At 38.2% G+C, this 24,407-nt stretch overlaps 2 protein-coding genes and 1 long non-coding RNA gene across 7 annotated transcripts in view; 1 reads left to right on the top strand and 2 right to left on the bottom strand.

Moving 5' to 3' along the window:
* Window positions 1-10,414, bottom strand: part of DHX57 (DExH-box helicase 57) — a 55,819-nt gene extending 45,405 nt beyond the window's left edge. For 2 of the 5 annotated variants that reach the window (XM_087863719.1, XM_045809030.2), the window contains exons 1-2: window positions 10,338-10,413; window positions 1,002-1,219 (exon numbers count right to left, since the gene is read on the bottom strand). In XM_087863719.1, coding sequence (XP_087719845.1) covers window positions 1,002-1,213 — 212 coding nt within the window. In that variant the 5' untranslated portion in view covers window positions 1,214-1,219; window positions 10,338-10,413. The other 3 variants (XM_045809032.2, XR_015725279.1, XM_045809031.2) reach the window with 3 other exon arrangements.
* On the top strand, window positions 8,683-16,316 carry MORN2 (MORN repeat containing 2). Its single transcript, XM_045808880.1, has 7 exons — window positions 8,683-8,787; window positions 9,891-10,040; window positions 10,436-10,565; window positions 12,735-12,785; window positions 13,350-13,456; window positions 14,279-14,415; window positions 16,085-16,316. The coding sequence occupies exons 1-7, from the start codon at window positions 8,683-8,685 to the stop codon at window positions 16,185-16,187; spliced, it is 783 nt and encodes a 260-aa protein (XP_045664836.1). The 3' UTR covers window positions 16,188-16,316.
* Window positions 16,317-19,301: 2,985 nt separating this feature from the next.
* The window catches only part of LOC123799810 (uncharacterized), a 58,295-nt gene continuing 53,189 nt past the window's right edge, over window positions 19,302-24,407 (bottom strand). Inside the window, exon 12 of the long non-coding RNA XR_015725280.1 lies at window positions 19,302-19,804. This is a non-coding gene — a long non-coding RNA (uncharacterized LOC123799810). The remainder of the gene's footprint in view (window positions 19,805-24,407) is intronic.

Here is a 24,407-nt window from a genome sequence, read left to right as displayed (position 1 = left end):
GGTCTGTGTATAAAAACATATATTTAAACCCTAAAGTCACATACTTAGTACATCAAGTGGCTTCAACTACAAAAAGCACTTGGAAACTGAGACTGACCAAGGGAATTGTAATTCTTCTTCCATATCTTGCTCACCATGGGGCCCAGATTCATTTAGTGGCAAGTTTAAACTACCCAAATGCTATTTGCTTTTCTTTTTTCTTTTCCTGAGTGCATATAGTTGTATTCATTTAAGTTAAAAGCATGTTTGATGCAGTTAAACTCCAGCACTCACTTATATTCCTTTCTAACTAATATTTAGCCAGGAGTTACTTCCACAAAAGAGACAGAGAGTGTGTGTGTAGCTTTAAAGAAATCTTTCCATCTCTAAAAATTCCAGTAGACAGCTTGCAGTGCCATTTGAGAGACAATGAAAATTCTATATCTATACTGCGTAGCATGCAGCAGTAAAATCTTTACTTTCATTAAATTTTCATTGGAATTATCAGAATCTATTCATTATTTAAAAGTTGAAGATGAAAGAAGCCTGGATATGATTCTGTCGCTGGTCATCACATGAAGCACCGGTGAAGATTTGGCTGATATGTCTGGAAAATAGATAATTCATCAACTAAAAAGACAGAGAGTACAGACAAGTAGCATTTGGGGACTTTCAAACTACAATGTGTAAGAAATACTGAAAATACTTTTCATCACTTTCGCCATTTCTAATATTTACTTTCCTGGTAACATGAGTTATAATAACAGTATTATACTCAATTCACAGTGTCATGTAAGTTGAAGTTACCTTCAGATTTCGACCTTCCAAAAAAAGCTGTTATTTGCCAACATGCCTCTAGAAAAGGTTACAAAGTGGGAGACTGCACGGTTTTAAAACAAGAGGAACAATTCACTTGACCAAAATTACTTGGCATTTTCCCCCCTTCCTCTCAGCTCTCTGCTGTCCCACAGATTAGGAATTGATACCGTTTCTATATTTAAACATTAAAAAAGCATAATGACCTGGATGAGCGCCTCGATTCACTGAAGATACAAAAGTCATCGCCATCATCCCAAATTCTACTTGAGGCCTTTCTACTGCCAGCACTGCCACCACCACTGCCGGCGCCGCCGTGAGATTTGCTAGTGTGACTCCTGCCTCCTCTTCCTCCTCTAGAAGACCCTTTTCCACCTCCTTTGCCTGGCTTGCCTTTTCTTCTTACTGAAGAACTCATTTTCACCTGCAACAGAAAAAGTAATACAGACACCATAAAACCAGACAAGTGTGACAATCCTTTGTCACAGTTATGGATATAGCCCATTATAAAGAAATAAGGAAATGCACGTTTTTAAAAGGGTCAATCTAGGGGAAGCATAGACAATTGTTTTAACAAAAGCTTTACAAGCTCATCCCTCTGAGGATTAATATTTAGTGAGTTTCTCTGACACAGATTTCTTAACCAAGGTTATGCATCAGTTGAAAAGAGATGTTTTCCATGTATTTAATATGTGATTTGATAAACAAAATTTTAATTTACATATACACTTTCAAAGACAGAGATCTGGTTCAGAGATTTTGCCTGGGTAGAGTGAAAGTATAGAGCTTTTGCATGCAAATGAAGTTAAGTTGTTAACCAGGTTAAAATAGAATGTTGTAACTATAAGATGTTTTATGTAAGCCTCATGGAAACTACAAAGCAAAAATCTACAGTAGATATACAAAAGAGAAAGGAATCAAAGCATACCACTACGTAAAATCATCACATCACAAAGAGCAAGAGAGGAAGAAATGAGCAAAGGATCTATAGAACACCTAAGTAACAATGAACAAATTGTCAGTATTAAGCCATTACCTATCAATAATTACTTTAAATGTAAATAGATTAACTTCTCCAATTGAGAGACACAAAACGGCTGAATAGATGAAAAAATAAGACTCAACTATACGCTGCCTACAACAGAAGTGCTTTGGCTTTAAGGACATCGACTGAAAGTGAAGGGATGGAAAAAGCTATTCCATGCAGATGGAAACCAAAAGAAAGCAGGGGGAACTATACTTTTATTGGGCAAAACAGACTTTAAGGCAAAAACTAACAAGGGACAAAGATGGTCATTATATAATGATAAGAGAATTAATTCAAGAGGCTCTAACAATTGTAAATACTTATGCACCCAACATCAGAACACCTAATATATATAAAGCAGAATAGAATTTATAGACCAAAAACAAAGTAAAAATGAAAATGATATATTAAAATTATAAAATATAGCCAAAGCTAGATTTTATTTTTTTAATTTTTAAAAAAATTTTATTTTTTAATAGATTTTATTTATTTGTCAGAGAGAGCGAGCACAAGCAGGGGGAGCTGTAGAGGCAAAGGGAGAAGCAGGCTCCCCGCTGAGCAAGGAGTCTAATGCGGGACTGGATACCTGAACCCTGGGATCATGACCTGAGCAGAAGGCAGACGCTCAACCGACTGAGCCACCCCGGCATCCCGAAGCTCGATTTGAGATATTTTCTTAGACTTACATATTCCTATAATAAGAGAAAATAGTTTTAACTCAAGAAGTAATAAGCTCGGGGCGCCTGGGTGGCACAGCGGTTAGGCGTCTGCCTTCGGCTCAGGGCGTGATCCCGGCGTTACGGGATCGAGCCCCACATCAGGCTCCTCTGCTATGAGCCTGCTTCTTCCTCTCCCACTCCCCCTGCTTGTGTTCCCTCTCTCGCTGGCTGTCTCTATCTCTGTCGAATAAATAAATAAAATCTTAAAAAAAAAAAGTAATAAGCTGCATTAAAAAGAATAAAATACCTAGGAATAAATTTAACCAAGGAGGTGAAAGATCTGTGCGCTGGAAACTATAAGACATTGATGAAAGAAACCGAAGAAGATACATATAAATGGAAAGATAGTCTGTGCCCATGGATTGGAAGAATTGGTATTATTAGAATGTCCATACTACCCAAAGTAATCTCCAGATTCAATGCAACCTCTATCAAAATTTCAATGGCATTTTTCACAGAAATAGAACAAATAATCCTGAAGTTTGCACTGAGCCACAAAGACCGTGAATAGCTAAAGCAATCTTGAGAAAGAAGAACAAACACAATCCCTGATTTCAAACTATATTACAAAGCTATGGTAATAAAAACAGTGTAGTATTGGCATAAAAACAGACACACAGATGAATGGAACAGAATAGAGACTCCAGAAACAAACCCACACATATATGGTCAATTAATTCACAACAGAGGAGCCAAGAATATACAATGAGGAAAGAAGTCTCTTCGATAAATTGTGTTGGGAAAACTGGATAGCCACATGCAAAAGAATGAAATTAGACTATTATCTTACACCACAACCAAAAATGAACTCAAAATGGATCATAGACTTGAATATAAGACTTGAAGCCACACAACTCCTAGAAGAAAACATAGGCTGTAAACTCTTTGACATCAGTGTTGGTGATGATTTTTTGACTCTGACTCCTAAAATCAAAGGCAACAAAAACAAAAATAAAAAAGTGGGACTACATCAGACTAAAAAGTTTCTGCACGGCAAAGGAAAACAGCAACAAAATGAAAAGGCAACCCACTGAATGAGAGAAAATATTTGCAAATTATGTATCTGATAACAGATTAATACCTAAAATATATAAAGAGCTCATGCAACTCAACAGCAAAAAGCCCTAAACAATTCAATTAAAAAACTGGTAGAGGATCTGCACAGACATTTTTCGAAAGAGAACATACAGATGACCAACAGGTACATGAAAAGATCAACATCACTAATTATCAGCAAAATACAAACCAGAACCATAATGAAATATCACCTCACACCTGTGAGAATGGCTATTATCAAAAAGACAAGAAATAATGAGGGTTGGCAAGGGTATGGAGGAAAGGGAACTCTTACGCATTATTAGTAGAAATATAAATTGGTGTAGCCACTATGGAAAACAGTATGGAGGTTCTCCAAAAAGTCCAAAATAGAACTACCATACAATTCAATAATTCCACTTCTGGGTGTTTATCCAAAGAAAATGAAAACACTAATTCAAAAAGATATACATATGGATATATACAATGGAATACTATTCATCCATAAAAGAGAATGAAATATTGTTTTTTGCAACAAGGATGGACATTGAAGACATTTTGCTAGGTGAAATTAGTCAGAGAGAGAAAGACAAATACGTACAATCTCACTTATATGTGGAATTTAAAACAAAAGCAACTAAGCACACAGATAAAAAGAACAGATTGGTGATTGCCAGAGGTGGTGGGTAGAGGGTGGGTAAAATGGGTAAAGGGGGTCAAAAGGTACAACTTCCAGTTATAAAATAAATAAGTTATGGAGATTTAATGTACAGCATGATGATTATAGTTAATAATACTCTATTGCATACTTGAAAGTTGCTAAGAGAGTAAATCCTAAAAATCCTCATCAGAAGGAAAAAAATTTTTTTTGTGACTATGTATGGTGGTGGATGCTAACTACTAGACTTACTGTGATCATTTCACAATATATACAAATGGCAAATTGTTATGTTGTATACCTGAAACTAATATAATGTTATATGTCAATTACACCTCAATTAAAAAATGGTCCAACTATATGCTATATATTTACCACTTTAAATTCAAAGAAACAAATAAATGAAAAGTAAACAGATGGTAAAAGATAAATTATGCAAATAGCAACCACAAGAAAGCTGGAGTGACTGTGCTAATATCAGATAAAATAGACTTTAAAGCAAAAAAAAAGTTACTAGAAATAAAGAAGGACATTTCATGGAGGCCTTGGTGGCTCAGTCGTTAAGCATCTGCCTTTGCCTCAGGTCGTGATCCCAGGGTCCTGGGATCGAGCCCCACATCAGGCTCCCTGCTCTGCTGGAAGCCTGCTCCTTCCTCTCCCACTCCCCCTGCCTGTGTTCCCTCTCTCGCTGGCTGTCTCTCTCTCTCTGTCAAATAAATAAATAAGATCTTTAAAAAAAAAAAGACATTTCATAATGATAAAGGGAAGATAAACAATGATAAATATATAGGCACCTAATAACAGAGCACCAAAATACATGAACCAACAACTGACAGAAATGAAGGGAGAGAGAGACACTTCAATAATAACAGTTGGGGACTTCAATACCCCACTTCCCACAATGGTGGAAGAACAATGAGACAGAGATCAACAAGGAAACAGAAGACTTGAAACACAGTATAAACCAACTAGACCTAAGAGACATCTATAGAACACTCTACCCAACATGATAAACATTTTTTTCATTTGCACAAGGAAAATTTTCCAGGACAGACTATATCCTAGGCTATAAAACAAACCTCAATAAAGTTAAAAAGATGTATTACAAAATATGTTTTGCAACCACAGGAAAATGAAATTAGAAATCAAAAGCAGGAACAAATTTGGGAAACTCATTGTCATGTAGAAATTAAACTAGGCCTCTTTGTATTCTTCAAAATCCTTCATAATAATACATATTTATACAGTGCTTATTTTATGTTTATCTCCCCCTTCCTCCTCTCAAAAAGCTCTTTGAAGGCAAGGATTAGGTCTATTTTGAGTTACACAGTGTCTGGTGCATAGTAGGAATTCAAGATATACTTGTGTAATGAATGACTGAAGGCTGAGTAAATGACTGATATGAGAATGGAGATTCATTCACTCCACAAATAGTTTTTGAGCACTTATGATGTGCCAGATCCTGGGGATATAACAGCAAGGAAGACAAAATTCCTCATGAAGCTTACCTTCCAAAGGGTAAGACACAAATAAACAAATAAATAGATAATACCAGTTAAGAGTTATACAGAAAAAAAAAATCTTAAGACTGTTATTTTAAAGAGAATGGTCAGGTAAGGCTTCTCTGAGATCATGTTTGAGCAGACACCTGAACAAACTGAGAGAATGAGCCATGAAATATTTGTGAAAAGAACATTCTGAGGGGAAGGTGCCAGGTCCAGAACATCTTCAATGCATTGAGTTGGACAAACAGTAAGAAGTCTGATGGGTCTGTACTGAAGTGAGGAGAGGGGATGAGGTCAGAGAGCAGAGAAGGCCAAGAAGAAGCTGGAGACAGGGGGAGCACTGGGAGGACAGGCAAAAGAGAACAGGTTGTAACCTCAGTAAAACCTGCAGGCCACAAAGCTAACGTTGCATTGCCACAGTAAAGACCTGGATGGGTTTCATTTTTAAGTTGCAGTTATTGCCAGTTTGGGCTAATACTTGACTTTGAAGATTTTATACACAATATTTTTGTTATACATCACGATTTGGCCACCTCTGCTCTAAACAACAGAATGAATTTTCTTTTTTTTTTTTTTTAAGGATTTTATTTATTTGACAGAGAGAGAGACAGCCAGCGAGAGAGGGAACACAAGCAGAGGGAGTGGGAGAGGAAGAAGCAGGCTCCCAGTGAAGGAGCCTAATGTGGGGCTCGATCCCAGGACTCTGGATCACGCCCTGAGCCAAATGCAGACACTTAATGACTCAGCCACCCAGGCGCCCCCAGAATGAATTTTCTTAAAGTGAGCTCAGTTTCTGAACTTTTGGTGATTCATGAATGTACATAGATTCTGTGATCCCATTTCATACTGCACCATACAGGAACACTTTGTATAAATGAATTGCTTTTTGTTTTCACATTATTAGTAGTATCATGGTCCCATTACATGCCTATTAACCTCATAAATGTGTCATTAGTCTTTGAAAAAAAATATGTAAATATGTATGCAGAACATGAGAATTTCTCTCCAAAGTAGGGCTTAAAGTATTTTGGAAAACTTTGACAGAGTGTATCACATGAATTCAGATTTACCTCAATGCCAAGAATTATGTTTAGATAGGAAAAAAGAAACTTGTTTTGATCTCAGATAGAAAAATAGGTTGCTTTGGGTTTTATGTAGCTTTAGATTTTAAAAAAGCTAGAATTGTGTTTAAAAGTGATTTGGAAATTTTTAAAAATTTATTATTTATTTATTGTTAAGATTTTATTTATTTATTTGAGAGAGAGACAGAGAGAGTGGGTGAGGGGCAGAGGGAGAAGCAGACCCCCTGTTCAGCAGGGAGCCCAATGTGGGGTCCGATCCTGGGACTCCAGAATTGCGACATGAGCCGAAGGCAGACACTTAGCCGACTGAGCCACCCAGGCACCCCATTTCTTTATTTTTTTTAAAGATTTTATTTATTTCCATTTCCAACGACATGGATGGAACCAGAGGGTATTATGCTAAGTGAAATTAGTCAATCAGAGAAAGACAATTATCATATGATCTCACCGATATGTGGAAGTTAAGAAACAAGGTAGAGGCTCATAGGGGAGGAGAAGAAAAAATGAAACAAGACAAAACCAGAAAGGGAGACAAACCATAAGAGACTCTTAATCTCAGGAAACAAACTGAAGGTTGCTGGAGGGGAGGGGGTGAGGGGATGAGGTGGGTGGGTGATGGACACTGGGGAGGGTATGTGTTGTGGTGAGCGCTGTGTACTGTGTAAGACTGATGAATCACAGACCTGTACGCCTGAAACAAATAATACATTATATGTTTTTAATAATAATAATAATAATAAAGATTTTTAAAATTTATTTGACAGAGAGAGAGAGCAAGCACAAGCAGGGGGAGTGGCAAGCAGAGGGAAAGGGAGAAGCAGGCTCCCTGCTGAACAGAGCCTGAAGTGGGGTTTGTCCCAGGACCCTGGGATCATGACCTGAGCTGAAGGCAGATGCTTAACTGACTGAGCCACCCCCATGTTACCTGGAAAAAAATTTTTAAGTTCTAAATATGATAGGAAGTCACTAAAGAGCTGAGGCAAAAGACTGCTAAGGCTGACTCATGTTTTAAAACAATTACTCTAGCTGCTATGTGAAGAATAAAGAGACTATAGGGGGGTGAGGAGAAGCCAGGAGGCCAACTAGGGAATTACTGCAGTTGTTCAGGCAGAAGAAATACAGAAAAAATACAGTGGGTTGGACTAGGGTGGGAGAAGCAGACACTTGATCTTAACCAAAAAGCCAAGAAGCGATTAGGTGGGAGCAGCAGAGCTGAGAAGTGGTCACAGACTCTGAATGTATTTTACATGTAGATGAATTAGATGAAAAGTATGCGAAAGAAATGCCTACAATTATTTTAAGATTTTTTGGCCTAGGTTAACTGGGTAAATAGTGGTGTCATGTGCTCAGAACTGGAATATTGGGGAGGAAAAAATCTGGGGGGGGTGTCACAAGTTCGGATTCGATCTGTTACACTTGAGATGCCAATTAGATACTCACATGGATACATACTGAAGGTTGTTGAATATACAAGTCTGCCTTAAGGGGAAAGTTTAGTTTATTTCATTTAACCCTCTAAAAATCTAGTAAATATTATTTTCTATATTTTATAAAGGAGGAGACTAGGGCACAGATAAATTATATGATTTGTCTAATGTCACCTGATGTATAGAAGCAAAGTCTGGAGCCAGGGTCTGAAACAATCTGTTTGACACCAAAGCCAAAATTCTTTCTACCATATCTCCTCCTCCTCACCACACACACGTACCTTATATCTTTACTTCATAGTTTAATGATAAACATCACCCCCTTTGATTTGTGCCTGGGTCTTAATTTATAAAAGTGACAAGGAAAGGTCAATGCCACCAAAAGAAAAGTTTAATGTTATTCACCGTTTAGCCAGAAAGGAGAGAGTCACAGCATGCCACAGCAGGCCAGGCCACAGGAGGAAGCACCAGTGTCAGTCAGGAGGCACAAAGGAGCCAGGGGAAGGCAAAAGCCACAGTCTTTCTTAGGGTTTCTGCAGGTAAGGTAGGGTGGAGTAAACAGTTTAGGACTGGCCAGTTAAAATAATTCCAGCAGGCTATGGGGCCTAGGGACTGTCCCTAGTTGCCTGTGACCTGGCCCTGGGTTGATTTAGGGGAGGGAGGAATTGGCTTGGGGTGCAAAAATTAGATAAAGGAGGTAGGTGGTTGGGGGTGGGTCTGCATATGAAAGGTGTGTTCACAGGTCAAGGTGACTTAGCTATCTCTAGGAAGGGCAGTTTCTTCCTGGCCAACTAGGCCCCCGATGTGTCAAAATATAATAGAATATGGAAAACAAAAAATGATTAATACACTTTTCCAATCCGAATTTAAAATCCCTTCATTGCAAGTTTCCTGACTCCAGATCTCTTAGATAAGAATATCATAAGAAACCCAACTATCTCAAATTCTTCTGTAAAAACAGTGGTACTCATACATACACTCACAAAAATGGAGGGTCATTTAAAGCTTAACAGGAGACTAAAACAATCAGACAAACTGAATTCTGTAAAGTTGTGTATTAACAATTACCTATTACTTCTAGAATTCAGAAAAAGGGTAAGGATATACAAATCAGACAGAAAGATTAGAGCTTCAGCTCAAAAAACACCCAGTCCAGGTAAGTTTGTGTAAGTAAAATACATTAGAAAAAAAGCAAGACGATAATGTGCTTTGATTTTTAAAGAGTGGCTAGCCAACAAGACCGCGCCCCAACTAGCTTGCCTAAATAATGATCAACAACTTGTCTCACACCGACCGAGAAAATGTCACCTTTACAACCTGATCTAAGATCTGTTCTCAAAATGTTGAAGGAAGACTTGCTGGCTGTATCCAATATGATTCAGCCCAGGTGTTTTTAAGGGAATGGGAATTAGGTTGCACAATCTACATGGATAAATTTCACTATTCTATTTCATTTAGCCTGGGAAGATTCCAGCTATTTTTCTTCACCGTGGACACAGGGACCTAAGTTTGGCTCAAAGAGGAGCCTTTGTTTCACACCCAGAACAGGCCCCCAGGAACAGACTCACCAAACAGAGCACTGAAAACTGATCACACATCACTCCCTTCCCAGGCAAACCTCTGACTGACCCCATCTATTCAGCTCCACGCAGATACCTACACCTGGTACCTTTCTTCTAGCATACACTCAGTTCGATATGGTGACAAGAAACAGAAAAGGAAACCTGAGCCTCTCCAGAGCAACCCCTTACGCCTCTCCGAGCTGAATTCGGCTTCCTCGCCTCCAGCCTGGGTGAGGAGAACCTGGGATCCCGCTGGTGCAGATTCACCGGCCCCAGCCAGCCTGCCTGGATCCCAACCGGCCGGATGCTGCTCAGCCCGTGACCACCCCCGGACAGGGAGGCGGTAGAAAGGTCCGCACACTGACAACCCCGGCGGCTCGCAGACCACGCACACAGGCACACATCCCTTGTCCGCGTTCGGGGAAGCCGTGGCGGGTTCGCAGCGCTGCTTTCCGCGTCGGCTGTCCGGAGCGAGAGCCCACGGCTGAGGGGTCCCGCCCGGGCTTCGCCACCCACCGCGACCTCACCTGGAGCGGCTCCGAAGCGGCCCTGCTGCAACAGCACAGCCTGCTGCCTTCCGATTGGCTCAGCTTCGGCCCCTCGCATATTCGCTTCCGGGTGAGAGGTGCCTCGTCGCCCCGGCAACCGAGTCGCGCCCTGCGCGGAATTTGCGCTTCCTTCCCTCAGTGCCATAGAGCTGGCGGCCCAGGAGGAAGCCCAGAGTCAAGAAAGTATCTGCAACACACCTCTGTCAAGTGAGTGCCCCTTCTCCCAATGCCCTGAGCCGGGAAGGGCTCCTCTACGTAGAACGCTTATTAAGCCAGAGCGTGGCCACTGGTAGCTCCTGTGTGGCTGGGACTTATTTCCTGATCGTCTACACTGGGGATGACGTGGAGACGCGGAGAGCGCCGCCCCCCCCCCACCCCGGGCCTGGCAATCAGAACATCTGGATTCCAGCTCTGTTTTGGCCATCGATTTGCTGTTATGACATCTTAGGCAAATGCCATCCTCTCTAGATTTGTTTCCTCTATGGTGCCAGATAGTCTCCGTCTCTTATGTTCCTTTTCGCTCTAACATTACAAAGTTTCAAACGTGGAACCATTTAAGGGCATTTGAAAAATTTGGTTTATTGTATGATCAACTTAAGTACCCTGCTTAATAAGCATTTAAAGATTGCTTCCCAAGCGCCGTTCGTTCGCTAGACATTCAGTTCCTACCTACAAGTACTAAGCACCTACCACTAAGTACTATGCTGGACACTAGAGTGAAAAAAAAAAAAAAAAGATTTGACTAATCCCTGATCCCCGACCTAGACGAGCTGGGTATTGTGATTAGGGATTCCAGCACAAAAGAGTTATTTTAACAGGGTTCTAAGTACTATAGTAGGGATCGGCCCAGAGTGCTATGGAGACGCCTAGATGAGTCTGGGGGTGAGGGGAGATAAGAAAGGCTTTGCCCAAGTGATACCTGTCTTTTTCTTTGTGCCTTTTTCCTGGGAAAAATTTGCAACTTTGTATTCCAGTTCACCGATTTACTTTTCAGTTGTGTCCATTATGCTATTCAGTCATTACACCAATTATGTTATTCATTCCCTAGCTTGCTAATTGGTTCCTTTTCATAACCATCTATTTCTGCCTCAAGGATACTATACCTTTCTCTCTGAGGATGTTACAGTATTTTTAAGTCTTCTACCTATTGTGTTATGTTTTTTTCAAAGGGGATGAGCCTTCAGTCTTTCTCAATTGGCACCTAAATTAATTTTTAAGTAAAAATGTCAGTTCTCTTGCCCCACCCATAGAGATTCTGATTCAGTAGTATAGGAACTTGCAAGCATCCCAAGTAATTCTGAGCCACGAGCCACACTTCGAGTAACATTCTGGTAGACTCTATTGTCCCAGAAGTTAGAATTTGCTTATCTTCTCTCTATATATGTTTTCTTTGGCATTGGGGGAAGAAATTTTTAACAGTTTGGTCCACTAAATGACCCAGGGCTTTCAGGCATAGGTTTCCCTCAGTCCTTTCTTTTGACCTGGCCCCCATTCCAATCTCATTCTGTCTAGACAACCTCACCCCTACCTCTCCCCACTATCATTTACTGTCTTTATTTTCTATTCCCTCCTTCCGCCAATTCCTCACTCCACTTTACCTCTGTGAGGGCATCCATAGGTCATATAGGCTACCCATGAGAAATAAAAAAACATATCTACACAAAAACTTATACATGAATGTCCACAGCAACGTTCTTCATAGCAGCCCAAACTGGAAACAACCCAGCTGTCCACCAGTTGATGAATGGATAAACAAACTTATTTCTGTACAGTGAACTATTATTTGGTGGTAAAGGGATGAAGTACTGCTACACACTACAACATGGATGAACCTTAAGAACATTATGCTAAGTAAAAGAAGCCAATTATAAAGGACCACATACTGTGTGACTCCACTTATAGGAAATGGCCAGAATAGGCAAATCCATAGAGACAGAAAGTAGATTAGTGGTTGCCAGGAGCTAGGGTGAGGTGGGGCTAGGGGTAGAGAAGAGGTGGGAGTCGAAATTAGGGGAATGAAGACTAACTGCTAACATTCTAGAATTAGATTGTGGTGATAGTTGCGTACCTCTGAAAATGCTAAAAAAAAAAAAAAACCATTGAATTGTATACTTTTAAAGGGTAAGTTTTGTGGTATGTGAATTATATATTTAAAAAGCTATTATAATAAAGAAATAAATAAAAAAGATCATCTAGACAAAGTTATTCATCTCCCCAGTACCCTACACTAGACAATGGAAATGCCAAGTAATCATGATACGCTTGTGATCATATGTAGGGAGTCAGTTTGGTTAGCTCTTAAAGCACATTTGTTACAGGTCTTCTCACATAAAAATATTTACGTTTATGTGACTTTTCTTAAATCTTTTAAAACAGCTGCTGAAGTGTATAAGATTAACTTTATATTTCCAAATGGAGACAAGTATGGTAAGCATAGATTTCAATTACTTTTTCTATCTAGACTAAAATTAAATAGCATAAGAGTAAAAATAATGAGACTGTAAATTTTGTTAAACTACTATTGGGATATTAACTCCTTTAAATAAAATGACGTAGAAATACCAATAGATGGATTTTAAATTTAAACTCTAATTTAAGTCTAGACAGTATGCCTTGGAAACCTATGTATGGGATCAGTCAGTCTTCCTGGCCGGCGTGTTTTAATGGTTACATGATCTTCTAAGGGGCGCCTGTCTGGCTCAGTCAGAAGAGCATACAACTCTTGATCTTGGGGTCATGAGTTCAAGCCCCAAGATGGATGTAGAAATTACTTAAATGAATGAATAAACAAACAAACTTAAAAACAAAAACAAGACCCTCTAAGTCCATGGAGCTCCTTATCTCTGGCCTCATTGGTTTTAATGCTAGGGAGCCAAAAAGACCCACAGGGGTGCAGTTGTGATTAGGCCTGAACATAAATACTTTATTACCTACCTAGTCAAACAAGGTTCCCATTCATAATGGATTACAATATATTTCTCTCTTGTTTAGATGGTGACTGTACAAGAACATCTTCTGGAATCTTTGAGAGAAATGGAATAGGTATTCATACCACTCCTAATGGGATTGTCTACACAGGAAGCTGGAAAGATGACAAGGTATTATTGTTGTTGTAATATTGACAGTGGATAAGTAAACCTATCACTTGAATGATTCCTGGCCTTTCACCATTAATGAAAAACACATGTGAGTAGACTATATAATAAAAATAACTGATACGAACATAGAAGTGATATTAAAGTCATAGAGGGTTTGTCATCTTTTTTTTTTTTAAGTTTTCTTTAATCTCTACACCCAACGTGCCCCCACCCCCTCCACCGAGGTCAAGAGTTGCATGATCCTCTGACCGAGCCAGCCAGGCTCCCTGTCATCTTTATTGTCATCTTTCTCATCTCCTATTCACTGAGTAAAACTAAATGCATTACATAATTTACTCCTTTGATACTCACAGCACCTCATGAGGTAGGTACCATTAATGATCCTATTTTACAAATGAGGGAAATCAGGCTCAGGTTTCTTGCCCAGTGAGTGATGAAACCAGACGTGGACACAGGTGTGCTTGAATACAAATTTTTGTTCCGAACAACTTCTTTGTACTGTTTCCTGGGCTAACTAAGCTGGTTGTCCTTTAAGATTTTTGATATATTCAAGATATCTTGAGGACCCTATTATCATCATCATGGACCCCTTAGATGTTCAAATGCCCCAGATCAGGAACATTTGACTTGGTGGGCTTCAGAAAAAGATGCATTTGAAGGACAATGAGAAATGGTAAATGTTGTCTTATTTTTGTGGAAATACAGGGTGATATAATGATGGATTAAATAATAACTAAGTGGATGATAGACTATATATACATATTAAGTATTCTAAGGAAACTGAATGTTAGTTACTGAGGTAATTTCCTTTTTTGCAAACAGATGAATGGTTTTGGAAGACTTGAGCATTTTTCGGGAGCAGTGTATGAAGGACACTTTAAGGACAATATGTTTCATGGATTGGGGACTTATACATTCCCAAATGGGGCAAAGTATACTGGAAACTTCAATGAAAATAGGTAGGCTTAAAATAAAAAGTCATTGTAGTTCTAAAAGGTTCTTTTCAGGCATGTTTGCTTAAATATTATATTTAGTCAATGCTAAATATTCTTTTGTAATATATTTCATTAAAATATATTTATAATATGTTTTTAAAAAATTGTTGGATTAGGGGCACCTGGGTGGCTCAGTTGGTTAAGCATTGACTCTTGATTTCAACTCAGGTCATGATCTCAGGGTCATGAGACTGAGCCCTGCATTGAGCTCTGAGCTGGGTGTGGAGGCTGCTTAAGATTCTCTCTCTCCCTCTGTGCCTCTCCCACCTCTCTCCCTCCCTCTCTGTTAAAAAAAAAAAAGAATTGTTGGGTTATTTTGGGGGGAAAATGTTATAAAGAGAGGCTAAGACCATCAAGAGCTTCCAAAAGAAAATATTCTTATTGATAATCTATTAGACTTTTCATTTATTTCCTCTTACCTCTCCTACTGTTATAGAACTTCTTGCCATCAGCTTGGAAATGGAAAGCTTATCACAATCACTGAGAAAATTTAGGCCAAAAATTACTTTCACTTGAAATATCCTGATAAACTTTTTTTCCCCTTAATTTTAGAGAGGAAGGGGTAGAAGGAGAGGGAGAGAGAATCTTAAGCAGGCTCCACACACAGCATGGAGCCTGACCCCGGGCTCGATCTCACATCCTTGAGGCCATAACCTGAGCTGCAATCAAGAGTTGGATGCTTAACCAAACTGAGCCACCCAGGCACCCCTATCCTGATAAATTTTTTAAAAAAGCAGCCTTGGGGGATAATATCATAATTGTGTATTGGATTTTGACATGATATATGTATGTATTCTTACTAAGCTAATTTTTAAAATGTAAGCAAAAAGTTTTCAAACTGTAGAAGTGTACTCACTGTTGTCCTTTCTGAGCTTATGCTTGAAGGAAAAATAAAAGTGAAATGAAACAAAAGCACACTTTTACAAGCTTAATCTTCACACTGAATACCATGCCACGTCATCCAGAGGTTCATGTTCATTTATAAATATCCTTTATTTCCAGAATTGAAGATGCAACCTAATTGTTATGAAGTGGTTGATATAAATACATTTTGAGGAGGGCAGAAAAGTGTTCACCTTTTTTGAGTCTCAAGTCTATGCTGATAACACACACTTTTTCCACTGTTGTTAATGAAAGGAAAAAATCTAATCCATGGCATGAAGGTCTGTCTGTTTATGTGAAGTACATTTTCACTACTCCCAAGAGTCCAAGAAACCCCCCCCATAGAACACAGCACCTCACACATAGTTGATGGTCAATAAATATTTGTTGAATAAATGAACGAACTAATATGAACTTTTCATTTTTTAACTGATTGTTTTGGTTTTGTGTAAACTTAGTGTATGTGATCCTAAAATCTTGGACACCAAAATTTGTATAATAATAATGTTTGTTTGGAATAGTAATGGTTTTGGGTAGGATATGAAAGCAGGATGCTGAATTTTATTTTACTTTATTTTATTTTTTTATTTTATTTTTAGGATGCTGAATTTTAAATCAAAGTTTGAAAGTGGAAAGTTATAATTCTTCAGGCATAGAGTATAATATGCTAGACAATCGTATACCTGGACTGTAAATTCTTGGTCCTGGTTAATGAACAAATTTATTTTTCTACTATTTTCTACTATTGCAGGGTGGAAGGTGAAGGACAATATACTGATATCCAAGGACTAGAATGGTGTGGTAACTTTCATTTCACTGCTGCTCCGGGCCTGAAACTAAAGCTCCACATGTAGTATATTCTGCATTAAAGTTTCAATGTGGTAACTGAACCTTTTAGTTATGAGAAAAACTTAGTCATCTGAAATAACTTCATATACTACCTCTGTATCATAATTTTGCCAATAAAACCATCTCTCAATGCCTTTTTGAACTTTATTTTCATCATCTTATAATTAGTTTAAAATAAATTATGTGGGATGCCTGGACGGCTCAGTCGGTTGAGTGTCCAACTCTTGATTTTGGCTTAGGTCATGATCTCAGGGTCATAAGATAGAGCCCAGCATCAGGCTCTGCTCTGGGTGTGAAGCCTGCTTAAGATTCTCTCTCCCTCTCCCTCTGCCTCTCCCCTGCTCTCATGCATGCCTGCTCTCTCTCAAAAATAAATCTTTTAAAAAAAATAATAAATTATGTGATTCATTTAATAAACACAGCAGAACTATCTAAATCTTGGCAAAGTCAATTTCCAATCCTGTGCCTGAGTTTTATCATCTTTAAAAAGCGTATCTGTGTGTGAAAGGGAACTATCAAGGAAATGAAAAGAATCCACAGAATGGGAGAAAATATTTACCAATCATATATGTGATACAGATTTAGATTCCAGAGTATATAAAGAACTCATATGTAAATACATATAAATAAAAATACAACCCTATTAAAAAATGGGCAAAGGATTGAACAGACGTCTTCAAAAAAGATATGCAAATGTCTAATAAACAAATGAAATCATTACTCTTTAGGAAAATGCAAATTAAACCTACAATTAGCACTTCACAATCATTCAGATGGCTATATTAAAAAAGACAGACAATAACAAAGATTGGCAATGATAGGGAGAAATTGGAAACTGCCAACATTTCTGGTGGGAATATAAAATGTTACAGCCGCTATGGAACAGTTTTTCAAAAAGTCAGACATACGATTACCTATGACCCAGCAATTCCTAACTATGTCCCCCAAATAAATTGACCTGTATGGGAATGTTCATGGCAGCATTATTCATAACAGCTCAATATTAGACACAACCCAAATGTCCATCAACTGATGAATGGATAAACAAAATGTGGTATATATGGATATATATTCAGCCATATATATTTTTTCATCCATAAAAAGGAATGAAATACTGACATGTGTTACAACATGAATGAGCCTTGAAAACATTATACTAGGTAAAAGAAGCCGGTTGCAAAATTTTGGCCACATATTGTATGGACTTTATGTGAAAGGTCCAGAATAGGCAAATCCATAGATATAGGAAGTAGATGAAGGGTTGCCATGGGAGGGAGGAACTGGGAGGCATGGAGTTTCTTTTTGGGGTGATGGAAATATTCTAGAATTAGTGCTGATGGTTGCACAACCTTGTGAATACTAAAAGCCACTGAATTATTCACAATAAGAGGGCAATTTTTATGTGTTGTATGTGAATTATATTTCAATTTTTTAAAAAGTAGATCTATGTGTCCTCATGTATTCTATGCCAAGGAAGCTTTTTTACCCTCTAGATAATACAGTTTAAAACTTACCAGAAGAATACATGACAGCTACATATTAAAATTACAATAAAGACCAGAGTGCTTGCTGAAACTATTTTTCTGAAAACGACCAAAAAATGCTGTAAACAGTAACTTCCATATTTCTTCATTCAAAATCTTGTGGAAATTTGTACTTTTCAATATATCATTGCTAAATTTTTAAAAATCTCTGTTGTACTACTATAAATCTGGGTTGAAATGTCTTTTAAAATAGAAATAAAAATGGTATTTTTGTTAGTTTCTCATAATCACAGATTATGTATTTAATTTCAAAAGACCCTATTTTTAACTGTTCAAAGATACATTTTTAGAATTAGACACTTTTGGATTTGTTGATTAGCACTAATTGGCATGTTTTGGAATTAAATATTATTGTCCTGGAATTTATACAAATTAAGATAAAGTGAGAGGATGTTTTCAGGGACCAGGACATATGGAGCAATTTCAAAATTTGTGGAAAATATAGAAAAATATCTGTTTTACTACAAACTAAATTTTTCCCAATATTTTTCTTTAAAAGTATTTAAGGTAACAAGATAAATATTTTACTTTTAAAATCTTTAGCTTTTTATTGATATAGAAATAACTTTTTAATGCTCAAGTTTCCAGTTTTCTAAGATAACAAAGTCATTCCTTTTAAACAGTTTTCTTTCTTTTACTCCTTGAAAGTAAATCCAGTTCAGTTGATTAGTTGATGCTAGAATTTGACCTGAAGCTTATATAATTAGAAGAGACACTAGTTTTCCTCATTTAAAAGCCTAGTTAGCATATGACAATCTCGTTTCCGGGGAAGTCAAACCTCTCCTGCTTTTTTTTTTTAATATAACCTTTAAATTAATTTAGAATCCAGATAAGCCTTGATCTGAGGATGATATAACAACAGCAAGCAACATGGGGTAAGTGTGTGCTTTTATGTGCTTTGAAAGGCATTGACAGGGGAAATATTTTCATAAAAGAAGAAATCCCATATATCCTTACTAATTTAAATGTAAAACATGCTGACATTTATTTAAGGTAGCCATTTAAAGAAATAACTATTTAAAATTTATAACAATTTGTAAAATATTCATTTATTTTTCTTGCTTAATTTTTAAATTATATCATAATCTGTCTTTGCAAGTTGTCAACTAATGAAATGTTTGGGGACTGAAGAGTGTTGGATGTTTACATATTAATTTGAAGTGGAATTGCATTTTGAGAGCAATCTTAAAAGATGACGGGTTTCTTGATTTACAAGGCAGATAAATCCAATATGTTTATACCTCTTTGGGATTAAGAATAAAGAATAAAAAAGATAAGGAATGCCTTTTGTAACAAAGAAAAGAGACAGAGGATTCTATCAGAGTTCACTCCTCTATGCACAGAATAATGTGTGCTGATTAATTACACAAGGACATTAGTGAAACTTTATTCTAAACTCTTTGTGGGGTTTTGGGAGCATGATGAGAAGAATCGGGTTTCACTTGAAATCTTTCTATTCTTACGCAAGAATAGCATTCCATATCATTATAGCATTATAATTAGTACTGGAATCATATGGGTTTTCACATGCTGAAACTAGAATTCTGAAAATATAAAAATATGTCTTTTATTACCCTTTGTCTTTTTAAATAGCTGCTTTCAATACAAAATTGTACAGCTGGAAATGGTATAGCCATTTCACTGAAGGTACTTCCGAAGGATTTAACATAAATGATCAGAAATTTATACTAGAGAAATAAGTTTTTTGACACATGGTTATTCTAAACAGTTTCTCTGTATTTAATTAACATTTACATTTTTGTTAATACCATGGACGCTGAAAATGCCATCTAAACCAGTTTGAAACCTCAGAGGCTTTTGAAAGGAAGTTGATCATACTATTGTTAACTTCTAATACAAATACAATATAAAAGTTAACAGATAAATACCTTGTACAAATTTCACATATATTTGGTTGATTTGATTTGGGACAGAATTGATGAGACTCCTGGTTTCTCTTTATTCCCCCTTTTTCCTTCTTTCTCTTCTCTGTATATAAGAGTGAATATCAACATAGTGGTAAACTAGTAAACTCCAAGCAATGGGCACAAAAAAAGTCTTCCTTTCTTCCTTCCTATCTGAAAAAAAAATTGTAAAATCAAAAAATGTCAGGCGATTTACAGATGGTCTGAATTTTAATCTATGGACCCCAGATTAGGAACCTTCTGATTTTGAGTTTAGGGACTGGAGTATGAGTTTGCTCAGTATTTTTCTCAGTTTTTGGCTTTTTAGAAAATGTAAGAATATTTAATAATTCCTGCTAATCTTCTCTCAGGGACAATGCTGAAAGTACTGATTCTCCCACTGACCATCTCCCAGCACACACACACACACACACACACACACACACACACACTACAGGACAATGAAGCACAGTTTGATCAATACCCATCGTTCAACAATCACATTATTGCTGCTTGTCCCCAATGACTTGATTAATCACCTGTGCTTTCAAGAGTGCCAGAAATCACCTTGGGAACCATGGAAGAAAAAAATCCTCATTATTTTAGTTGGAAGGTGCTTTCAGTGCCCCAGATAAGATGAACTAAACCATAAATTGCTAAATTTTGCCAAGGATACTCTTCTGATTATTTTGTTATCTGCTCCTGCCCTTATTGAGAAAGAGAGTTTAGTAGGTATTAACACCCGTTTAAGTTGTCCTAAAATAGAAAAATAAAAAAAGAAAGTGGCAGCTGATCAGATGCTCAAATTTTTTCATTTGAGGAAGGCTCTAGAATTTATCCCCTGGGAATGAGGAAGTAGCTGTTCAGGATTTTTTTGGACAAGGGTTACTTATCTCAAAGCTATTTGAGAAGACAGTGTCCTTCTACGGGTCTGTGCCAGCTCTTTCTATTTTTCCTCAGGCTATGCTGGCATGATTTTAGTGAGCAACGAAGAGGCAAATAATAGAGGATTCTTAGACTCTCTAGAAAGCTTCCTCCTTCTCTTAAATTTTCACTGGATCCCTCAGGGAGAGTGAGGGTGGGTGGGGTGGGTAGTGATGGTGCATAAGGGTGGTAAAAGGATAATTGGGGAGAAGTGCAAGAAGCTTACTGTGTAAGGTACCCTGATACCTGCTATTTATTGTCATACCTGGGCAGAGGATGAACAATGGGAAAGAAGAGATGGTTGCATTTCTTTCTTTCTTTCTTTCTTTCTTTCTTTCTTTCTTTCTTTCTTTCTTTCTTTCTTTCTTTCTTTCTTTCTTTCTTTCTTTCTTTCTTTCTTTTTCTTTCTTTCTCTCTCTCTCCTTCCTTCCTTCCTTCCTTCCTTCCTTCCTTCCTTCCTTCCTTCCGATTTATTTATTTATTTTAGGGGGGAGAGAGAGAGAGAGCATAAGTGGGAGGGGCAGAGGGAGAGGGAGAGAGAATCTCAAGCAGAATCCACACTGAGCGCAGAGCCCCACACAGGGCTGGATCTCGTGACCCTGAGATCACGACCTGAGCTGAAAACAACAGTCAGCTACTTAACCGACTGTGCTCCCCCACCCCTGAGCCCTACTAAGATACTTTTGAATACTCTTTCCCCATCTACCAGTTATTCTGTGCACTCTCAGTTAACATCTGAGGATAATAAAAGTTAAGGCTCTGCTAAAATTGTAGAACCAGTAAGTTTATTATTACAGCATATTCAACCTCCTTTTAGGTCCCCAGTTCAAATAAGAGTAATTAAAAAATTCCTTAATGACTATATTCTTCACTTCTGAATCTGAGAATTAAAACCCAAATCTTTTTCCTGGGCAAAGTATACATTTAGCTCATGAAATAACCTCTGAAATGTTGCTTCCATCTGTGCCTTTCTGTCCTAATAGCTGCTTCCCTAATTCCGACTGTCATTACCTTTTACTTGGATTACCAAAGCTGCCTACTCACCGGACTCTCTGCAGCTGGGCATCCCTTTGCAGTGGCCCCTGTAAGAGGCACCTTCTTACTAAAGACATGTGATCTGGCTACTCCCTTGTTTAAAACTTTCAGTGACTCCTTAGTCTCTCTACTGCAGAGCAGGCCCCCAAGAAGATATTCACAGCCCTGTATCTGTCCCCAGTCAGCCAGTCCAGCTTTTCCTCCTACTTTTGCTTCATGCTCCCTAGAATCCCTAAGTCCACCTATGCCTTGTGACTTTCTACCTCTGTTCCTTTGCTGAGCCTCTTTTTACCATTTCTACACACACACACACACACACACACACACACACACACACACACATATATTTTTAAAAGATTTTATTTATTTATTTGACAGAGAGAGACAGCCAGCGAGAGAGGGAACACAAGCAGGGGGAGTGGGAGAGGAAGAAGCAGGCTCCCAACACAGAAGCCTGATGTGGGGCTCGATCCCAGAACGCCGGGATCACGCCCTGAGCTGAAGGCAGACACTTAATGGCTGAGCCACCCAGGCGCCCCAACCATTTCTACATACTGTTCAAACCCCAGTTCAAATCCTATCTTCTTCTTCTTTTTAAGATTTTGTTTTTTTATTTGGGAAGGAGAGCAAGCATGAGCGGGGGAGGGGGCAGAGGGACAAGCAGACTCCCTGCTGAGCTGGGGGCCAGATGCAGGGCTCCATCCCAAGACCCTGAGATTCTGACCTGAGCTGAAGTCAAACACTTAACCAATTGAGCCACCCAGGCACCCTTCAAATCCTATTTTCTTGAAATTTTCTGTAATCCCCACGACTGGAACTCATCTAGTTTCCTCTGAAAGTTTTAGGCACTTTATATTTTTCTCATTGCATTTTTTTACAGTCTATCGCATGCTACAGTTACTTGTCTATCTTCTTGAAGGAGAAATAATATCATCTTCATATTTTTCCCAACACCTGGCACAGTGCTTTTTATATGGTATATGCTTAATAAATGCTTATTCAGTTGAAATGAACTGTTTTCCCTTTAATCCACAAAAAAGCTAAAAACTTAATTTTAGCCAAATTCCTTCTTTCTTCCCTAATAGAATGGCCCCATTTTCCAAGTTCCTATCTGAAGAGCTCAAATGAGTGTATAATGCCCAAAATATGGGTGTTGCAAAGGGGAAAGGTAAAAACAATGATTGAAGTGACATTCTAGAGGCTTCTGAAGAGTGGAGAATTTGTTATTAAGTAGAAGGGATACACAGGCTCAAAGGAGAGAAAACTTTCAAGAATTAAAAATGCTTCTTGGTTCTAGACATTTTCCTAGAGGACCAGGTTCATCTGTATATGATGGGAAAGCAAACTAATAGTGGCTTGAACAAGCTAGAAGTTTATTTCTCTCTTCTGTTAAAAAAAAAAAAAATCCTAGGGCCACCTGTCTGGTTCAGTCTAGAGCCTGTGACTCCTGAGCTCAGAATTGTGAGATCAATCTCCCCACTGGGCATGGAGCCTATCTAAGGAAAAAAAAAAAAAAAAAAAAAAAGCCCCCAGGTAGGCAGTGCAGAGCTGTTAGAGCAGGTCTTTGTGTGCAAGACCCTGGTTCCTTCTCTCCTGCTCTTCTGCCATCCCTAGTGTACCCCTCTTGGTCCAAGAAGGTTGCTCAGACTTCACCTATCTCATTTGTGTTCCACCAGAGGGAAGAGAGAATAGGAAGAAGATGCGTTCTCTCTTTTGAGACTTCCCAGAGATCGTTCACATTATTTCTACTTCTATCTCATGGGTAGAATCTATTCTTGTGGTTACACCTAGCTGTGAAGGAGAAGGGGGAATTTGGTTTTTTGTTTTGGTTTGGTTTTTGGGTTTTTTTTGTTTTGTTTTGTTTTTATAATTTTTATTTTGTTATATTAGTCACCATACAGTACATCCCCAGTTTTTGATGCAATGTTCCATGATTCATTATTTGCATATAACACCCAGTGCATCATGCAATATGTGCCCTCCTTAATACCCATCACCAGCCTATCCCATTCCCCCACCCCCCCTCCCCTCTGAAGCCCTCAGTACGAATGTGGTTTTTAAACTAGGTTACTAAAGAAAAAGGGATACTGGGTGGCAATGAGCAGTGTCTGACAGAGCCGGAATCAGGCCTTGCATTGCCCCTTAGATTCCTTCAGGACAAAGAGCAGCATTATGCACAAAAAGGAACATTTTAAGAAAAATTTTCTGTAAAGTTAAGAGGAAAAAAAGAGCAAGCTAACTGGGAATAAACATAGATTCTCTTAGGATAAAGAAGGAGAACTTGACAAAATGACAAAGGTGACTAAGTAAGCTATTGGTGCCCCTACTGCCCACGTTCTAGTCTCTGGCCCCCCAGCCTTCATCTCTCTTAATCCTCACATCTGCATTGTTATTATTATTATGCCAATTATGCAGACCAAGAAACTGAAGGCCAGAAAGATTCCGTGACTTGGCCAAACTGCCCAAGAAGCTTCAGATAATGAAATAATGAAAAATAAATAAAACATATAGCTGGGTTGAAACCTGGTATATTACTCAAAACAAAAAAACAAAAAAACCCCAAAAAAACCCAAAACCATCCATCATATACTCATAGGGTATTTTCCAAATGGGTTGCTGCTTAATTTTGACTGTAGATCACCTCAATTAGCCCCTACAAAAAAACCTATTATGAACCTATTTCACTTGTCACTTGAAGTAGGTGACTTCATTTAATGTGGGATACTTAGGAAAATTTCTAGATTTGTGGCTTTCATTATTTTAGGGTCACATGAACTGCTTTGAATGTTGGAGTACTCCAGCTGATCTTAAAGACACA

This window comes from Ursus americanus, chromosome 7 (assembly GCF_024610735.1).
Source record: "Ursus americanus isolate L20-20 chromosome 7, mUrsAme1.1.p, whole genome shotgun sequence".
NCBI lineage: Eukaryota > Metazoa > Chordata > Mammalia > Carnivora > Ursidae > Ursus > Ursus americanus.
Note: the sequence above shows the minus strand (reverse complement) of the source record. Positions and strands in the feature narration are given on the sequence as shown.